We start from the raw sequence: 15558 nt of genomic DNA, 5'->3' as shown, positions 1-15558 counted from the left end.
CCTTGCCTTCTGTCTTGTCTAAGATAGGGTGTCTAATTCACTGTGCTCCCTCAGATGCACGCACTGTATCCAGCTTGACGTTAGTTCCGGGGACCCCAGCTCTGGTCCTCATGCTTGTGTGGCAAGTGCTTCATCTACTGCAGCGCGTCCCCTGCCAGGGTGTCCGTTTACCACGTGTGGGCAGTACTACACCAGTGTGCAGGCAGGCGGGGTGCAGGACTTAGTTGGTAGTTGGGTGTGGAGAGTTCTGGAGAGAGGTGAAGAGGCTTTCGTTTCACTGACATTGTCAATGCCTTTCTCTTCTGTTGGTTTAAAAAGACAAAACTCAAAAAATTGGAATTAAACCGAGAGCCTTGCACAAGGGCTGTGCCTCAGCCCTGGGTTTGATCGTTTTGAGCACATGTGCTTGGCATTGGCTTGTGTGGGTAGCAATATTGTGGGCTATTGTTGTTTTATTCTTTATGCAGCCCCAAGGCCCCCAGGTTCCTGTTCTCTGCCTGAGCAAGGTCAGGTGGGGACTCCTTTTGGGGAGCCCCAGGATGTTGGGAACCAGCCAGGAAATGGCAGTAGCCTTAGACATTAGAAATCTGAGGGAGCCCGGGTGTGGTGGCTCACACCCAATACTGGGGAGACAGTCAGAAGGTCACAGAAAGTTCCAGACCAGCTTGAGGTACAGAGTGAGTTCTGGGTCAACTTGGGTTTCAGACTGAGACCCTGTCTCAAACCAAATAAACCAACCCAGGGGAATTTCACAGGGACTTGGTTGCTCAGGTGAGGGGATACCTGGGATGTGTGTACTCAGAGTGCAGGTCAGGACCACCTTGTGGCAGCTGGAACCACTGTGAGTCTGGCTGGTAGGGGTTGTGTCTCCTCTATTCTAGCCATCTTTGCACCTCCCCAGAATGGAACCAGCTTGATTGGGTGCCTGGAAAACAATATGCTCTGCAAGAGTGGGTGGTGCCTGCAGGCACAGACAGTTGCAAGTAAAGGTGCACTTCTGTTGCCCAAGCGGAAAGCTGGGCTCAGAAACCTGTCACTCAGAAGTCATGGACACAGTGGGGTGCAAAGCTGAGAACCCCACATGCCATAGACTCTTACTGTTCCTGTCTGGGCAGATGATGGCACCCACAGCTGTTTGTTGGGAAGAGGAGGAGGAGGGACGTGGCATTGGTCCTCCACTGCATTTACCACTCTGGTTACATCTGTGTGTGCGTAAGACAGGCTATCACCAGTAGTCGTAGCTGGGCTAGAACTCTCAGTGTAGACCAGGCTGGCCTCAAACTCACAGAGGTCTATTGACATCTGCCTCCGAGTGCTGGGATTAACGGTGTGAGCCACCACACCTAGTTACAGCATTTTTGGTTTGGGGTTTTTTGCATTATATATTTGTGTGTATGTGTGTGTGCCAGCATGCTGTGATGTGCGTGGAGAGATCATGTGGGAGTTGTTTCTCCTTCCAATTTGTGGGTCCTGGGAATCAAACCCAGGTCATCAAAGCTTGGTGACAAGTGCCTTTTCCCACAGAGCCATCTTGCCAGCTGTCTTAGTGTTTCTGTTGCTGTGAGGAAACACCATGACCAAAGAGCAAGTTGGGGAGGAAAGGGTTTATTTGGCTTAGCTTCCACATGGCTGTTCATCATCAAAGAAAATCAGGACAGGAACCCAGAGTCAGAAGCTGATGCAGATGCCTGGAGGGGGGCTGCTTACTGGCTTTCTCCTCATGGCTTGCTCAGCCTGCTTTCTTATAGAACCCAGGGCCACCAGCCCAGGGATGGCATTGCCCATCATGAGCTGGGTCCTTCCACGTTGATTCCTGATTGAGAAAATGCCTTACATCTGGATCTCACGGAGGTGTTTCTCACCTGAGGCTCTTTTCTTTCTGATGACGAACGACTCTAGCTTGTGGCAAGTTGACTCACAAAACCAAGCAGTACACCAGCATTTTTTGTTTGTTTTTTGTGTGGGTTTTTTTTGGGGGGGGGTGTTGGTTTTTTTTGAGACAAGGTTTCTCTATGTAGCTTTGGAGCCTTTTCTGGAACTCACTCTTTAGCTAGCCTCGAACTCACAGAGATCCGCCTGCCTCTGCCTCCTGGGATTAAAGTGCTGGGATTAAAGGTGTGTGCCACCACCGCCTGGCCAGCATTTGTCTTTGAGACAAGGTCTGACTATGTAGCCCTGGCTGGCCTGGAACTGGCCATCTAGACCAAGCTGGCCTTGAACTCACAGAGATACTCCTGCCTCTGCCTCCTGAGTGCTGGGGTTATGGGTGTGCATCACCACAACTGGTTTGCCAGACCTTTAAAAGTTTTTTTTAATTATATTATTTATTTGTGTGTGTGTGTGTGTGTGTGTGTGTGTGTGTGTGTGTGTGTGTATGTGTGTGTGTGTGTGTGTGTGGCATCTGCCAAAGTGGTCAGAAGACAACCTACAGGAATTACACCTGTCTTTCCACCGTGTAGGGCCTGGGAGTTGAACTCAGATTGTCAGCCTTGGAGGTAAGCACTTTTACCTGCTGAGGTATCTCACTGGCTCGCCATCCTTTTTGTTGTTGTTGTTTTTGTTTGGTTTTCCGAGACAGGGTTTCTCTGTGTAGCTTTGCGCCTTTCCTGGAACTTGCTTTGTTGACTGGGCTGGCCTGGAACTCACAGGGACCTGCTTCTGCCTCTCGAGTGCTGGGATTAAAGGCGTGAGCCACCACCGCCCAGCTTGTTGTTATTTTAGATTTATTTATTTTACATTATGTGTGTGAGTATTTTGCCTATGTGTATGTATGTTCAGCACATGTGTGCCTGTTACCAACCAAGGTAGAAAAGGGATCAGATCCCCTGGAACAGGTTACACATGGTTGTGAGCCACTGTGTGGTGCTGGGAACAAACAGAGCCTGGGTCCTCTGTAAGAGCAGCCAGCCCTCCTAACTCCTGAACCATCCATTCAACCCATGTTAACTTTTGTTTGTTTGTTTTGTTTTTGGAAACAGGGTTTCTTTGTATAGCCCTGGCTGTCCTGAAACTTGCTTTGTAGAGCAGGCTGGCCTTGAACTCACAGAGATCCACTTGCCTCTGCCTCCCGAGTGCTGGGATTGAAGGTGTGCGCCACCACCACCCGGCCTGTGTTAACATTTTTAACGGCTGGGTTGAACAGTATTCCTGTGTTGTTATAGTTCACTCACATTATGCAGCTCAGTGGTTTTTAGTATATTTTGGGGGCTGTGGCCATCAGTCTTGGTCACTTCATAAATCCCTACATACTTTAACACTCACCCCCACATTTCCTCACCTCCTCCCCCAGCCCTGTGCACTCCGGCTTTGATCTGCATTTCTTTGCTGATGGTGCCTGGCTTTTTGTGTGCTGTTTGCCATCTGCACATGTGTTAAACTCTTTATTCCTCTTGTTGGGGTTTGTGGGGAGGCATGGTGCACATGTGGAGGTCTGAAGACAACTTGCAGGAATTGATTCTCCACCTCTGTCGTGTGGGTCCTGGGGCTCGAACTCAGGCTCGTGGACAAGCACCTTTATCTGCTGAGCAATGTTGCTGGTCCCCATCTGTGTGTTTCCTTTAGAGAAATGTCTTTTCTGGTCCCTGTGTGTTGGATTATAACACGCCGGTTGTTTTTTAATCTTACGATGCTGCTGTCGAGTGTGAACGTCCCTTGTGTTCTACAAGAATGCCGGTCGTCTTCAGTCTTTGGATTTAATCTTTGGGGCTGTCGAGTGTGAATGTCCCTTGTATGTTCTAGGTTCAGTTCTGTTTTCAGATCTATGACTTACAGGGATCTTCCGTCCTGTGAATTTTCATGATCTTTTTGTTTTGTTTTCTTTTCTTTGAGACAGGGTCTCTCTACATATCCCTGGCTTCTGCCCTGAAGTTAGCTCTGTAGAGCAGGCTGGCCTTGAACTCACAGAGATTCACCTGCCTCTGCCTCCCAAGTGCTAGAATTAAAAGTGTGTGCCACCTTGCCCATAAAGTTTTCGCATTGTTGATGGCATCCATTGAAACACACTAGACAATTTTATTTATTTATTTATTTATTCATTCATTCATTCACTCATTCATTTATTATTTATTTATTTTTCGAGACAGGGTTTCTCTGTGTAGTTTTGGTGCCTATCCTGCATCTTGCTCTGTATTCCAGGCTGGCCTGGAACTCACAGAGATCCGCCTGGCTCTGCCTCCCGAGTGCTGGGATTAAAAGTGTGCACCACCACTGCCCAGCTACGAGACCATTTTAAATTCCAGGGCTAGAGGTGGAGCTTAGCTGATAGAGTGCTTGCTTGCTCTACACCAAGCCTATTGTGGGATATTTGTACACTGTGTGAAGATGTATTTGCTGCGATTGATGTAATAAAAAGCTGAACAGCCAATAGCTAGGCAGAAGACATAGGTGGGATTTCCAGGGAGAGAAAGGAAGAGGAAGAGAATTGAGGCACACAGGATATGCCAGGAGACACAGAGGAAATAGAGGTGCAAGATGGAGGAGAGGCAACGCCACGTGATAGAACACAGATTAATGTAAATGGGTTAATTTAAGTTTTAAGAGCTAGTTAGGAACAAGCCTAAGCTATAGGCCAGGCTTTCATAATTAATAAGAAGTCTCCATGTCATTATTTGGGAGCTGGCTGGACAGAGAAAGACTTGCTATGCAAGCTCTGGGTTCCATCCACATAAGCCAGAAATATGCCAGCAATCCCAGCAGGGAGGTGGAGGCAGGAGGATCAGAGTTTAAGGTTACATAGTAAATTTGAAGCCAGTCTGGTCTACATGAGACCTTGTCTCAGAACAGAAACATTTCTTTTTTTTTAATTCTGAAATTCATGGTGTCTGCTTTTCTTAAGTTGGTTGAGCTTCTGTGTTCTGTGTGCAGCTTTAACCCACCCACGGTTATTCCCAGAGAGCTAGCAGACGTTTTGATGAGCCTCCAGACAGGCTTTGTCAGCAACCCAGCAGAGGGGCCCGTGGCCCAGAATCCTGTAGGTCTGGTGCAGGTCTCTCTCTTGTCATATTTTAGCTGGTCACCCTGGGCCACCGTAAGTCTTCTCTGTGAAACTCTGCCCCAGAGAGATGCTTTGAGTCCGAACAGCAAGGTGCAGGGTAAGCCCTCACTCATGGCTGCCTCGCAGCTCCTCAGGCCCTTTCTCAGGCTTAATTGGCCCTCATCTGTCTCCTCCCTGGGCCCTGGTTACTATAGCAACAGTCTCTACTCTGGTTGCCTCCACCTCCATGGAGAGAGTAGTTAGGCTGACTCTTGCCTCACCCAGGGCCCCAAACCCAAGAGCCCCAGGGCGGAAGGGAGCCCCACTTCCCATGCCTGGAGCTGGAGGTCACGGGTGTTAACACGGTCACAGAGATGGCAGGCGGTGCCCCCACACCAGCTCCCTCCCTCCGCCTCTAGCTGACGCCCTGCTTGTGCCTCCCTGCAAGCGTTCCCCCGCCACCTGTGCCCTCTCTGGACAGTCAGTCCTTTGCTGTCCAGCTTGTCACCTGCAGGCATGACACTCATGTAGTGGATTGTCCCTTTTTAGCGACAGCTGCTACTGTGTGCACCTGTCTCCCGAGTCCTAGGAACCTTCTTGACAAGGTGACACCTTTTCAGTCCCTTATAGGACCAAACCTTGAAAGGCTTGCCTACGTACATAGGATCCGAACTCTGGGTGGTGGTGTGCAGCGGGGGAGGGGTCTCCAAACCAGAGACAGTCTTGGGTCACCTAGAGACACAGTGTTTTCTAGGAAACATGGTCAGCCAGTCAACCAACCATCCAACCAACCAAGCAAGCAAAAAGGCAGTAGGAGAGGCTGAGGGTACGGCTTGGCTGTTAGGGCACTTAGCCAGCATGCAGGAAGCCCTGAAGTGCTCAGTCTCCAGCACCATGTCAGTTCAGGTGGTAGGGAGTGAACGTGGGTCTGCTGCAAGACCAGCATGCAGTCTAACTGAACCACTGAGCCATCTCATCATGGTACGATTTTCTGTTTTCTTTTTTGAGACAGGGTCTTGCTGTGTAGTCCTGGCTGCCTGGAACTCACTAATGTCCCACACTGGCCTCAAACCTGAGATTTTCCTGGTTTTGCCTATAGGGTCCAGGCTTACAGGTGTACCCGACAATGCCATTCCCGCTGAGATCGCACCTCTGGCATCAGGGGGCGGTGTTTACACCCATGACACTGGGCCTTAGGCATATGTGGCTGGTGCCTCCTCTGCTGGGTGGCACGGTTGTGGGGTTTCTCGTTTGGACCCAGAGCCAGCGTCATTTCCTCGGGGCCCTATCTGAGACGGGAGCGTGGAGCTCCAGGTTGAAGGTCATCATTTGTGTCGTAGCCAGAGTCGCAACGGAGGGAGTTTGCCGAGAAGCTGGAGTCCCTGCTGCACCAGGCCTACCACCTGCAGGAAGAGTTCGGCTCCACCTTCCCCTCCGACAGCATGCTGCTGGACCTCGGTGAGCAGGAGCACGCAGGCTGCTGCAGGCCTGCGGTGCCAGGAACAGAGGTCGGGGACAAAGCGAGAGGGCCGGGCTCGGTTCCCCAGTGCTGCAAACAAATCACAGGTCCCAGGTCCTCGTTGAACAAATAGGGAAACGGAGGTATTCCCTCAAAGATGGCAGATAGACACTGAAGGAAGATGAGGCTGAAGGAGTCCTCAGTTAGTGTGCCACGCCTGGCCTCTTGGGAGCACCCTTGGACTGTGTGTCTATATCTCCGGACAGGCCTCAGGCCTTTGCGTTCACTTGGTAGTTAGCCAAAAGCAGGCTGAGAGCCACAAACAGAAAGAAGTTCTTTGTCACTTGGTGGAGGTGAAGGGATGTGAACACAGAGAGGGAACCAGCTTGCTCAGCCCAATGTGCAGTATCCTTCTCATGTCTGCTGTGGTCTGGCCTTTCCCAGAGTGCACTGAGCCCTGTGGGAACAACTGGGGTCCAAAAAGGGCTGGCCACTTCTGCAGGCCACATCCTCCCTGGCATCTGGGCATTGGCCTCAGTGTGGCTTTGCCTACTGGAAAAACCCTGTTCCCTTGGATCTTCCTTTATAACTGAAGTTGATAGAGCCTTCAAGGTGACCACCATCAGGTCTGTGGCCTCTATTTATTTGACACACTTTTCCTAAGTGGCCGATGAGGGAATGGTGGATAATTGCCCTGTGGATGCCCTTATGGCAGTTTCAGCCTTTTAGAAAGGGAAACAGCAAATCGGGCTGTGTGGTGCTTGACTCATCCCACAGGGAGGCCGAGATAGGAGGACCTCTGAGTTCGAGGCCAGCCTACTACAGAGTGAGTTCTAAGACAGCCAGGGATACACAGAGAAACCCTGTCTCAGAAAACCAAACCAAACCAAAAACCAAGAAAGGAAACACTAGGCAGGGCCACAGAGAGCAACAGAGTGGGTGTTGAGATGGCTCAGGGAAGTTTTGTGACCTCTGCCCACATCTGCCTGCCCCAGACAAAGCCTCTGGAGGTCTGGGTGTCAGTGCTGTGGGCCAGTATTCCTGCAGCACCATGGGTCTCAGCCCGGTCCTGCTCCCTTCCAGAGAGGACCCTCATGCTGCCCCTGACTGAGGGCTCACTGCGTCTGCGGGCCGATGACGAGGACAGCCTGACCTCGGAAGACTCCTTCTTCTCTGCCACTGAGGTGATTGGCATGGGGAACCAAGTTGGGTTGGGCCAGGCCTTCTGGGCCAGCACTAGGTTGTGGGGAAGTAAGGTTATTTTCTTAGGCGAGAACCAAGCCCTGCGTCCTAGAGACTCTCCAGTGCAGGTCAGGGAGGCTTGAAAAGCCAGGGGTTGTGGATCTGCACAGTCAGAGCATAGGTGTCCCCTTCCCCCTGGGACTCCAGAGCATACCCAGCTCTAGCTTCTCTAATCTTACATACAGTCCTTTGCTGAGCATTAGTCTGCTGCTAGGCTGGGGCAGGGGCGTGGTGTCTGCTTGGGACAGGACGATGGGCGTGTGTGTCCAGTAGACCATCCCTTTGGGGAGAGAGCCTAGAGGTGGGATGCTGAGGTCCTGGGCTGGACACGAACTAGACCTCCTGTCTCATGCAGCTAGTGTGTCTTTGGCATCCCCATGATGGGCCATAAGCAGGCCCCTTCGGGTGGTCCCTGTTGGTGTGGCCCAGAGCTCTGGCCTCTGTGGGTGCTGCTCACTGCTCTCCTTGGCCCCTCTCCAGCTCTTTGAGTCCCTGCAGGTCGGAGATTACCCGCTCCCTCTCTCCAGGCCTGCTGCTGCCTACGAGGAGGCTCTGCAGCTGGTGAAGGAGGGGAAAGTACCCTGCCGGACACTCAGGTGAGCGCAAATGGAGGCTGTGGGGTGCGCCAGCCCCGGGGGAGAGGTGCAGAGGCCCATGTGCCTCAGCTGAGTGAGTGCCTCACATTGGTCATGCCTGGCCCATCTCACCTTAGCAGGGGTCAAGAACAAACCCAGGCCAGGTGTGGTGGCGCCCGCCTTTAATCCCAGCTCTTGAGAGGCAGAGGCAGGCGGATCTCTGTGAGCTCCGGACCAGCCTGGGCTACAGAGTGAGCTCCAGGACAGCCAGGACTGTTATACAAAGAATCCTCTCTTGAAAAACCAACCATCCAAACAAACAAGCAAAAAAAACCCACAAACCCAGAACCAGGAAATAACTCTCTTGGTAGACTACTCACTTAGCTTACACGGGACCTGAGTTCTGTTCCTGAGACAGAGTCAGAGAAAGAGACTGAGAAAACCAGAGATACCTTTAGAAAGAGGTAGGCCTGTAGCCATCTTTAGTGTGTGACCTTGACAGGAGTCCTCCTGTCTCTTGGCCTCCCTCTCTTCTGTGCTTACATGTGGGTCTCTTAATCCTCTCTTTGGGGCAGGGAACTTGACATTCTTGTATCCCAGGCTGGCCTTGGACTTGCTGTGTAGCTGAGGATGACCTTGAACCTCTGATCCTCCTGCCTCCACCTCTGGAGTGCTGGGATTGAGGCATGTGCCACCACACCCAGTTTGTTGTGGTTTTTCTGGGTAGCGCTGGCTGTCCTGTAACTCAGTCTGTACACCAGGCTGACCTCAATCTCACAGATATCTATCCACCTTTGCCTCTCAGGTGCTGGGATTAAAGTCATGTGCTACCACCACTCTGCAAGAAAGTGTTATTAGCATATATTAGTTCTATATAATAGTTTCATTGTGACATTTTAATTCATGACATAGTGTATTTTGATCACATTCAACCCCTGTCCTCCTCCCCTTCCTGCTAATCCCTATTTCTGTCTTCACCTTCTATTTTTATGGTTTCATGGTGTGTGTGTGTGTGTGTGTGTGTGTGTGTGTGTGTGTGTGTGTGTGTGTGAGAGACAGAGAGAGAGAGAGAGAGAGAGAGAGAGAGAGAGAGAGAGAGAGAGAGAGAGAGAATGAACGTGAGTGAGTGAGCCAGTGAGTTACCTTAGGGTTGCCTCCAGAAGCATGGACTGTGGGTGAGGGTTGTTTCAGGAGCATGGACACCTCATCAGTGGACCTCATCAGTGGGTACAGTACTGAAGAGAAATGTCTTTTTCTTTCCCATCAGCATTTGCTACATATAAATCTTAAATCTTCAGGGAGAGTGCTGCTCTTTGCCCTCTTTTTTTTTTTTTTTTAAGATTTATTTATTTATTTAGTATACAGAAGAGGGTGCCAGATCTCATTACAGATGTTTGTGAGCCACCATGTGGTTGCTGGGAATTGAACTCAGGACGTCTGGAAGAGCAGTCGGTGCTCTTGACCTCTGAGCCGTCTCTCCAGCCCGCTCTTTACCCTCTTAAGTGAACCTTGCTGAGTTGTATGGACTCGGTGCTTTTGTTTTCTGATCATGGCTTATCTATCGTCGGTTTAAAAGTCCACTGACCAAAAACAGCAGAAAGCTCTATTGAGTGCTGTAGTGACTTGGAGGGAGATGCCATATGGAACTGGTTGGCCATTTTGGTCCTTTGCCAGGGAGCAGTGATGGCTGATTGTGGCCTAAAGGAGGCTGAGGTCAGCCTAGGCACCATAGCCATAACTGGGACCTGTGCCCAGGACCAGAAGGGCCAGTGAGGCCCCAGAGAACATCCAGTCAGCCTGCCTTTGACTGGGGAGAGATTGAACATAGAGGGAGGCTGGCAGCAGCCAGAGCTCACACTGCCAGGCTGAGGCAGGGCCAGGTTGGACCTTTGCCCCCTCCTCACCCAAGGAACACTCTGCCCTCCATTGGGCCTTTGCTAGGCAGAACCAGGTGGCACAACACCATCTGTTCTCTCCTCAGGACAGAGCTGCTGGGCTGCTACAGTGACCAGGACTTCCTGGCCAAGCTGCATTGTGTACGGCAGGCCTTTGAGGTGGGTGTGTTGCGGGGGCCCCTGGGAAGGGTGCTGGGCCTGCCCCACACAGGGCCACTCTGTGCCCAGCCATGACTGCCCTCTTCCTGGGCTCTGGGAGGCTGCCAGCTCACCCCCTTCTTTCTTCAGGGTCTTCTAGAAGAGAGGAACAACCAGATCTTCTTCGGGGAGGTCGGCCGGCAGATGGTGACAGGCCTGATGACCAGGGCTGAGAAGGTAGGGGCTGGGACGGTTGTGTCAGATTGTCTTGCCCACAACCTCTCCCTCCAGAACCTTATTTCTGGTGGGGGGCGGGGGGCTTGCTTTGGTTTGTTTGTTGACTGTTGATTGGCTCTTGAACAACAACAGACTGGTGCCTATGGCCAGGGGGTAAAACCACATGATCCTTGGGACTGGTGACCTGAGGAAGATCCCCAAATCCCATGGTGAAAAGGGAGGCCAAGTCCCAAAAGTTGTCCTCTGACCTCCCCATGGGCCTGTGTGTGGGTGTGTCCACACTCCCATGAACACAGTAATAATGAAAACAACACTACTTGGGGCTGAGAAGGTGGCTCAGTTGATAAAATACTGCCCGTGTGAGCAGGAGGACCTGAATTCAGAACCCGTCATTAAAAAGCCATGTGTGGTAGAGTGTGTTGTTGTAATCCCAGTGCTGTGGAGATGGAAATGGCCAGATCCATGGGGTTCCTGGCCAGTCAGTCTAGTTGGTGAGTCCCTAGTGAGGTTTTCTGTCTGAAAATGACACCTGATCTCCTATCTGGCCTGCACATACACACAAACACTTTCAAACCTAGTAGAGGAGTCCTGGCGTCTTCTATGGCAGTGGGGTGCTGGGAAAGGGTTGCGGGTCCCTCCCAACCTGGAAACCCTCCCTGTTCCAACTTGGAAAACTAGAGACTTGACCTCTTTCTTGTGATTCCAGTACAGCTTTATAAAACTGACCAGTTATGAAATGCAAACCACAAGCTGGGCGGTGGTGGCGCACGCCTTTAATCCCAGCACTTGGGAGACAGAGGCAGGTGGATCTCTGTGAGTTCAAGGCCAGCCTGGGCTACAGAGCAGGTTCCAGGACACCCTGTCTCAAAAAACCAAAAAAAAAAAAAAAAAAAAGAAAGAAAGAAAAAAGAAAAGAAATGCATACTGCAGAGGTTTCCCTGAATCTGTCCAGGGCGCCCCTTGCTGAAGTCCCAGATCTATTTCACGGACATTCTGACCAGGGGTGCCATTGCCCACCTCCCCAGCCTGTCCCTGCCAGCAGCTTGCAGTTTTTGCTTGGTGGTGGCAGAGGGTAACTCTTCCACCTTCCCACTCTAGCGTGCTGGGGTGGGAATTACCAACTGCAGAGCCCTCCATCTTGGGGAGGGGGGCGGCTCTGGTGTCCTGTTCTCTGGTAGGTAGGTGTCTTGGTGGCCCCTGCTGTTTTGAGGTGTTAGTGGCTGTCATCAAGCCCCACAGATTCCATGGCACCTGTGAGGTCGTAGTCTCGGGTCCTGGCAGGACTTTTTGAAGGAACTTGCTAGTTCACTTAGGTCCCTGTTGGCAGCGGAAGAGTGTGTCTCGTGTCTTGGCTGATGCCGGGTTTTGGTAATCTTAACCTATGTCACTCCATCCACTGCCCCACGGCTCTTTGCTGTGGGAGAGGTTGCGTAATTTTCCATACTTATTACCCACTTTTGCCTTTCTTAATGGATTAGAGCAAGTCTCTTGAGAGAGAGGGTCTTTTGTAACAGCCTGGCCATGTGCCTGAGGATGATTTTGAACTCCTGAACCTCCTGCATCTGCCTCCCAAGTGGTAGGATTACATGCATGCACATCCATGTCCAGTTTCTCTAGTTGTTATTAATTACATTTAGAAATACTCACTTTGTGTGCATGAGTATGGGGGCGTGCGCATATGCCCCTGTGTACATGTGAAGGACAGAGGACCACTTGTGGGAATTGGGTCTCTGCTTCTTCTATATGGGTGCGGGGATTGAACTCAGGTTGTCAGGGTCATGGTAGGTGCCTTTACCACTGTGACATCTTGCTGGTTCTGTTGTGTATTTTTCAGGCCCAGGCTGGCCTCAAACTCATGCCAGTGTTCCTGCCTCAGCTTCCTGAGGCTCTGCCGGAGCAAAGCTGCTCTATAGGCTGTCCTCTCAGTCCTCCTCCTGTGCTAGAGGGATGGTCTGAGAGCCCCGTCCACCCTTGTCCTCCACCGCTGGAAACCTGAGTGCTGCCGACATGTGCTATGCTGGCCATACTTTGCCCTGTGCAGCTTTGGGCACTGGGGCCTCGGGTGCATACCAGACCCTCTCCCTGCTTTGGGCCTTTGTCTGTGCTGCCCCTCTGTGCACAGCACATCTTTCCTCGTTATCTGTTATTTAGACAGTTTGGAATCACATAGAGGAGAGTTTGGGAAGGTGGGTATAATATGTAATGGAGAGAGAATGAACCCCGAGGGTTCCCACCTCTGCCCTTCTCACCCTGCATCCTCCTTATGATGGATGCCCTTTGTTCTCTCCCATGCAGTGAAGCCCACACGGGCCAGGACTGTAAGCCTGGCCCAGGTGTTTCTGCAGCCGTGGCCCTGGCTCTGGAGGCCCTGGCTCTGGAGGCCCTGGCTCTGGAGGCCCTGGCTCTGGAGGCCCTGGCTCTGGAGGCCCTGACAGGTGCTGCACTGGCCTTAGCCAGGTGATTGTCCCAGTGCCTGCCACCTGCCCCAAAGTGATTTCCCTCCAGCCGCTCTCAGGCTCTGCCACAGTCTTTGTTTAGCAGATGAGGAAACGGAGCCTGGAGGGAGAAAGGCGGCTTTCCAGACCACTGAGCAAGTGAAGTGAGAGCCAAGCTTTGCAGTCACGTTGGCTGGGTCCAGCCTGTGCCCTTAGTTGGCTCTCCTTGGCCTCCCAGGATTAGGAGGGGAGCAGAAGAGAGGTGGCCTAAGACCAGGCCTTCTGAGCAGGCCTCTGCCGCCTCTGCCGCCTCTGCCGCCTCTGCCCCAGTCGGTCTTGGGCTGTGTTGTTTTACAACTAGTGAAGGTCCCTGGGCAGCTGCTGCGCCCTGTGACAGGAGCACATCTGCAGCTCTGTCTGGGGTCCCCAGGCGATCTGCGAAGACGTTGGCCCTGTGGGAAATGCCCAGGCTCTGGCATTGTAGCATCAGGACCGTTTTGTAACCATGCGGCCTTTGGCCAAGCCTTGTGTCTCTCTCTAAGTAGGCTGTTTCCATTTACAAGTGGATGTGTCCTGTGTCAGCCACTCTCCATGCTGGGCAAGCCTGTGCTACTGAGCCACATCCCCTGCCCCTGCAAGAGTGCACAGCACTGCTTACGGAGTGCTGCTGTGCCAGGGGCGGTGGATGGTAGCACAGGGGTGTGTGCAGCGCCTCCCATCTCACCCCGAAAACCACACCACCTGGGCACCTCCAAGGAGAGATCTTGTAACAGCTGTGCCTGGCTCCCAGAAGGCCACCAGTGTTTAGTCCGGAGCCAAACTGAGACATGGCTGGGTGCCCTGGTGTGGAATCTGCCCCAAACCCACTCTGGTTCTTAGAAGATTCAGGTAGAAGATACCTCCTTGCCTCCTCTTTGGGTAAGGCCCAGCTCTGCTGGCACATTCTTAGCCACAGCCCAGCCTGCCTGTGAACCTTAGCCGGCTGGGTCTCAGGGTCTCTCCCACAACCAGAACCAACTGTGCTTCTCACAGAGTCCCAAAGGCTTCCTGGAGAGCTATGAGGAGATGCTGAGCTACGCCCTGCGGCCCGAGACCTGGGCCACCACCCGGCTGGAGCTGGAGGGCCGAGGGGTGAGTTGGTTCCTGTTGAGCTTCTAGGGTCCTTCCGACCTGAGATCATTTTGTTGGGAGCTTGTGCCCGGCTCTCATCTGTGCTAAGCAGCTGAGATGGCTCCTTACTGCCCAGAGCCTGGGTGCCAGCCATTTCCTCATGTGTCACGGGTAGGCCCCCTCCGGCCTCAGCTGTCTGCACAGCAGCTCTAGATCTTGCACCCCCTCTTGCAGGTGGCATGCATGAGCTTCTTCGACATCGTGCTGGACTTCATCCTCATGGACGCCTTCGAGGACTTGGAGAGCCCCCCCTCTTCGGTGCTCGCTGTCCTGCGGAACCGCTGGCTGTCCGACAGCTTCAAGGAAACGGTGGTCACCGTCCCTCCCCATTTGTCCATGTCACATAACTGCCACTGTCTTCTTATCTCTGGACTTCATTTAGGAGTCCTCTGACTCCTGGGCTAGTCCCTTCCCACTGAGACCGGGGGCAATAGACCCAGGGCTCTCTCCAGGCCTTCTGGAGCTCCTGGATGCCCTGGTTCCAGCAGAATGCACATTTCCCTCTGTACTCTACCTCACTCTGGGTTGACACTAATTACACTCATTTTAATGCATCACATTAGTTTAAAGTAGAGGAAAACTTCCCTCCCAACAACTCTACCCCCAAAACAAACAAACAAAAATCAAACAAGCTAGGCAGTGGTGGTGCACACCTTTAATCCCAGCACTCTGGAGGCAGAGGCAGGCAGATTTCTGAGTTTGAGGCCAGCCTGGTCTATAGAGCTAGTTCCAGGATAGCCAGAGCTACATAGTGAGACCCTGGCTTGAAAAACCAAAAGCAGGGCTGGAGAGATAGATGGCTCAGAGGTTAAGAGCACTCACTGTTCTTCCAGAGGTCCCGAGTTCAATTCCCAGCACCCACATGGTGGCTCACAACCATCTATAATGAGATCGGGTGCTCTCCTCTAACATGCAGGCATACATGCAGACAGAACACTGTATATATAATAAGTAAATAAATCTTTAAAAAAAAGAAAAGAAAAAAGAAAGAAAGAAAATCCAAAACCAACCAAATAAAAACCCCAAAGACTACCAGTGATACTCTAGTTACATTGTGGTACTGCTGCCCATGACTGACCTCATAGATACTCATGGTGGCTCCCCACGACCACCAGGTGAGGTAGATGGGGTGCTGTGTCATGGCCATTTGACAGAGGAGGAAACTGAGGCCTGGGAAGCCTCAGTATCTAATTGGAGTAAGGGTTAGAGCCTAGATTCAAAACTAGGTGTGTGTGGTGCTGAAGAGCTAGCTCTGGATAAGAGTGTTTGCTGCTCTTGAAAAGGACCCAGGTTTGTTCCCTAATGCTCACGTGGTAGCTCACAACACCTGTAACTCCAGTTCCGGGATCCAGTGTCCCTTGGCCTCTGTAGGCTCCTGCACACACACACACACACACACACACACACACACACACACATACACACACAAAGTAAA

General features: G+C 52.0%; 1 protein-coding gene across 3 annotated transcripts in view; it reads left to right on the top strand.

Moving 5' to 3' along the window:
* The window catches only part of Miga2 (mitoguardin 2), a 29098-nt gene that overhangs the window by 10824 nt on the left and 2716 nt on the right, over positions 1–15558 (top strand). Inside the window, exons 7-14 of one of the 3 annotated variants that reach the window (XM_037204589.1) lie at positions 2460–2495; positions 6313–6430; positions 7515–7615; positions 8154–8269; positions 10230–10302; positions 10432–10518; positions 13986–14084; positions 14298–14432. In XM_037204589.1, coding sequence (XP_037060484.1) covers positions 2460–2495; positions 6313–6430; positions 7515–7615; positions 8154–8269; positions 10230–10302; positions 10432–10518; positions 13986–14084; positions 14298–14432 — 765 coding nt within the window. The remainder of the gene's footprint in view (positions 1–2459; positions 2496–6312; positions 6431–7514; positions 7616–8153; positions 8270–10229; positions 10303–10431; positions 10519–13985; positions 14085–14297; positions 14433–15558) is intronic. The other 2 variants (XM_028883212.2, XM_037204590.1) reach the window with 2 other exon arrangements.

Source organism: Peromyscus leucopus, chromosome 4 (assembly GCF_004664715.2).
Source record: "Peromyscus leucopus breed LL Stock chromosome 4, UCI_PerLeu_2.1, whole genome shotgun sequence".
NCBI classification, from domain to species: domain Eukaryota; kingdom Metazoa; phylum Chordata; class Mammalia; order Rodentia; family Cricetidae; genus Peromyscus; species Peromyscus leucopus.
Note: the sequence above shows the minus strand (reverse complement) of the source record. Positions and strands in the feature narration are given on the sequence as shown.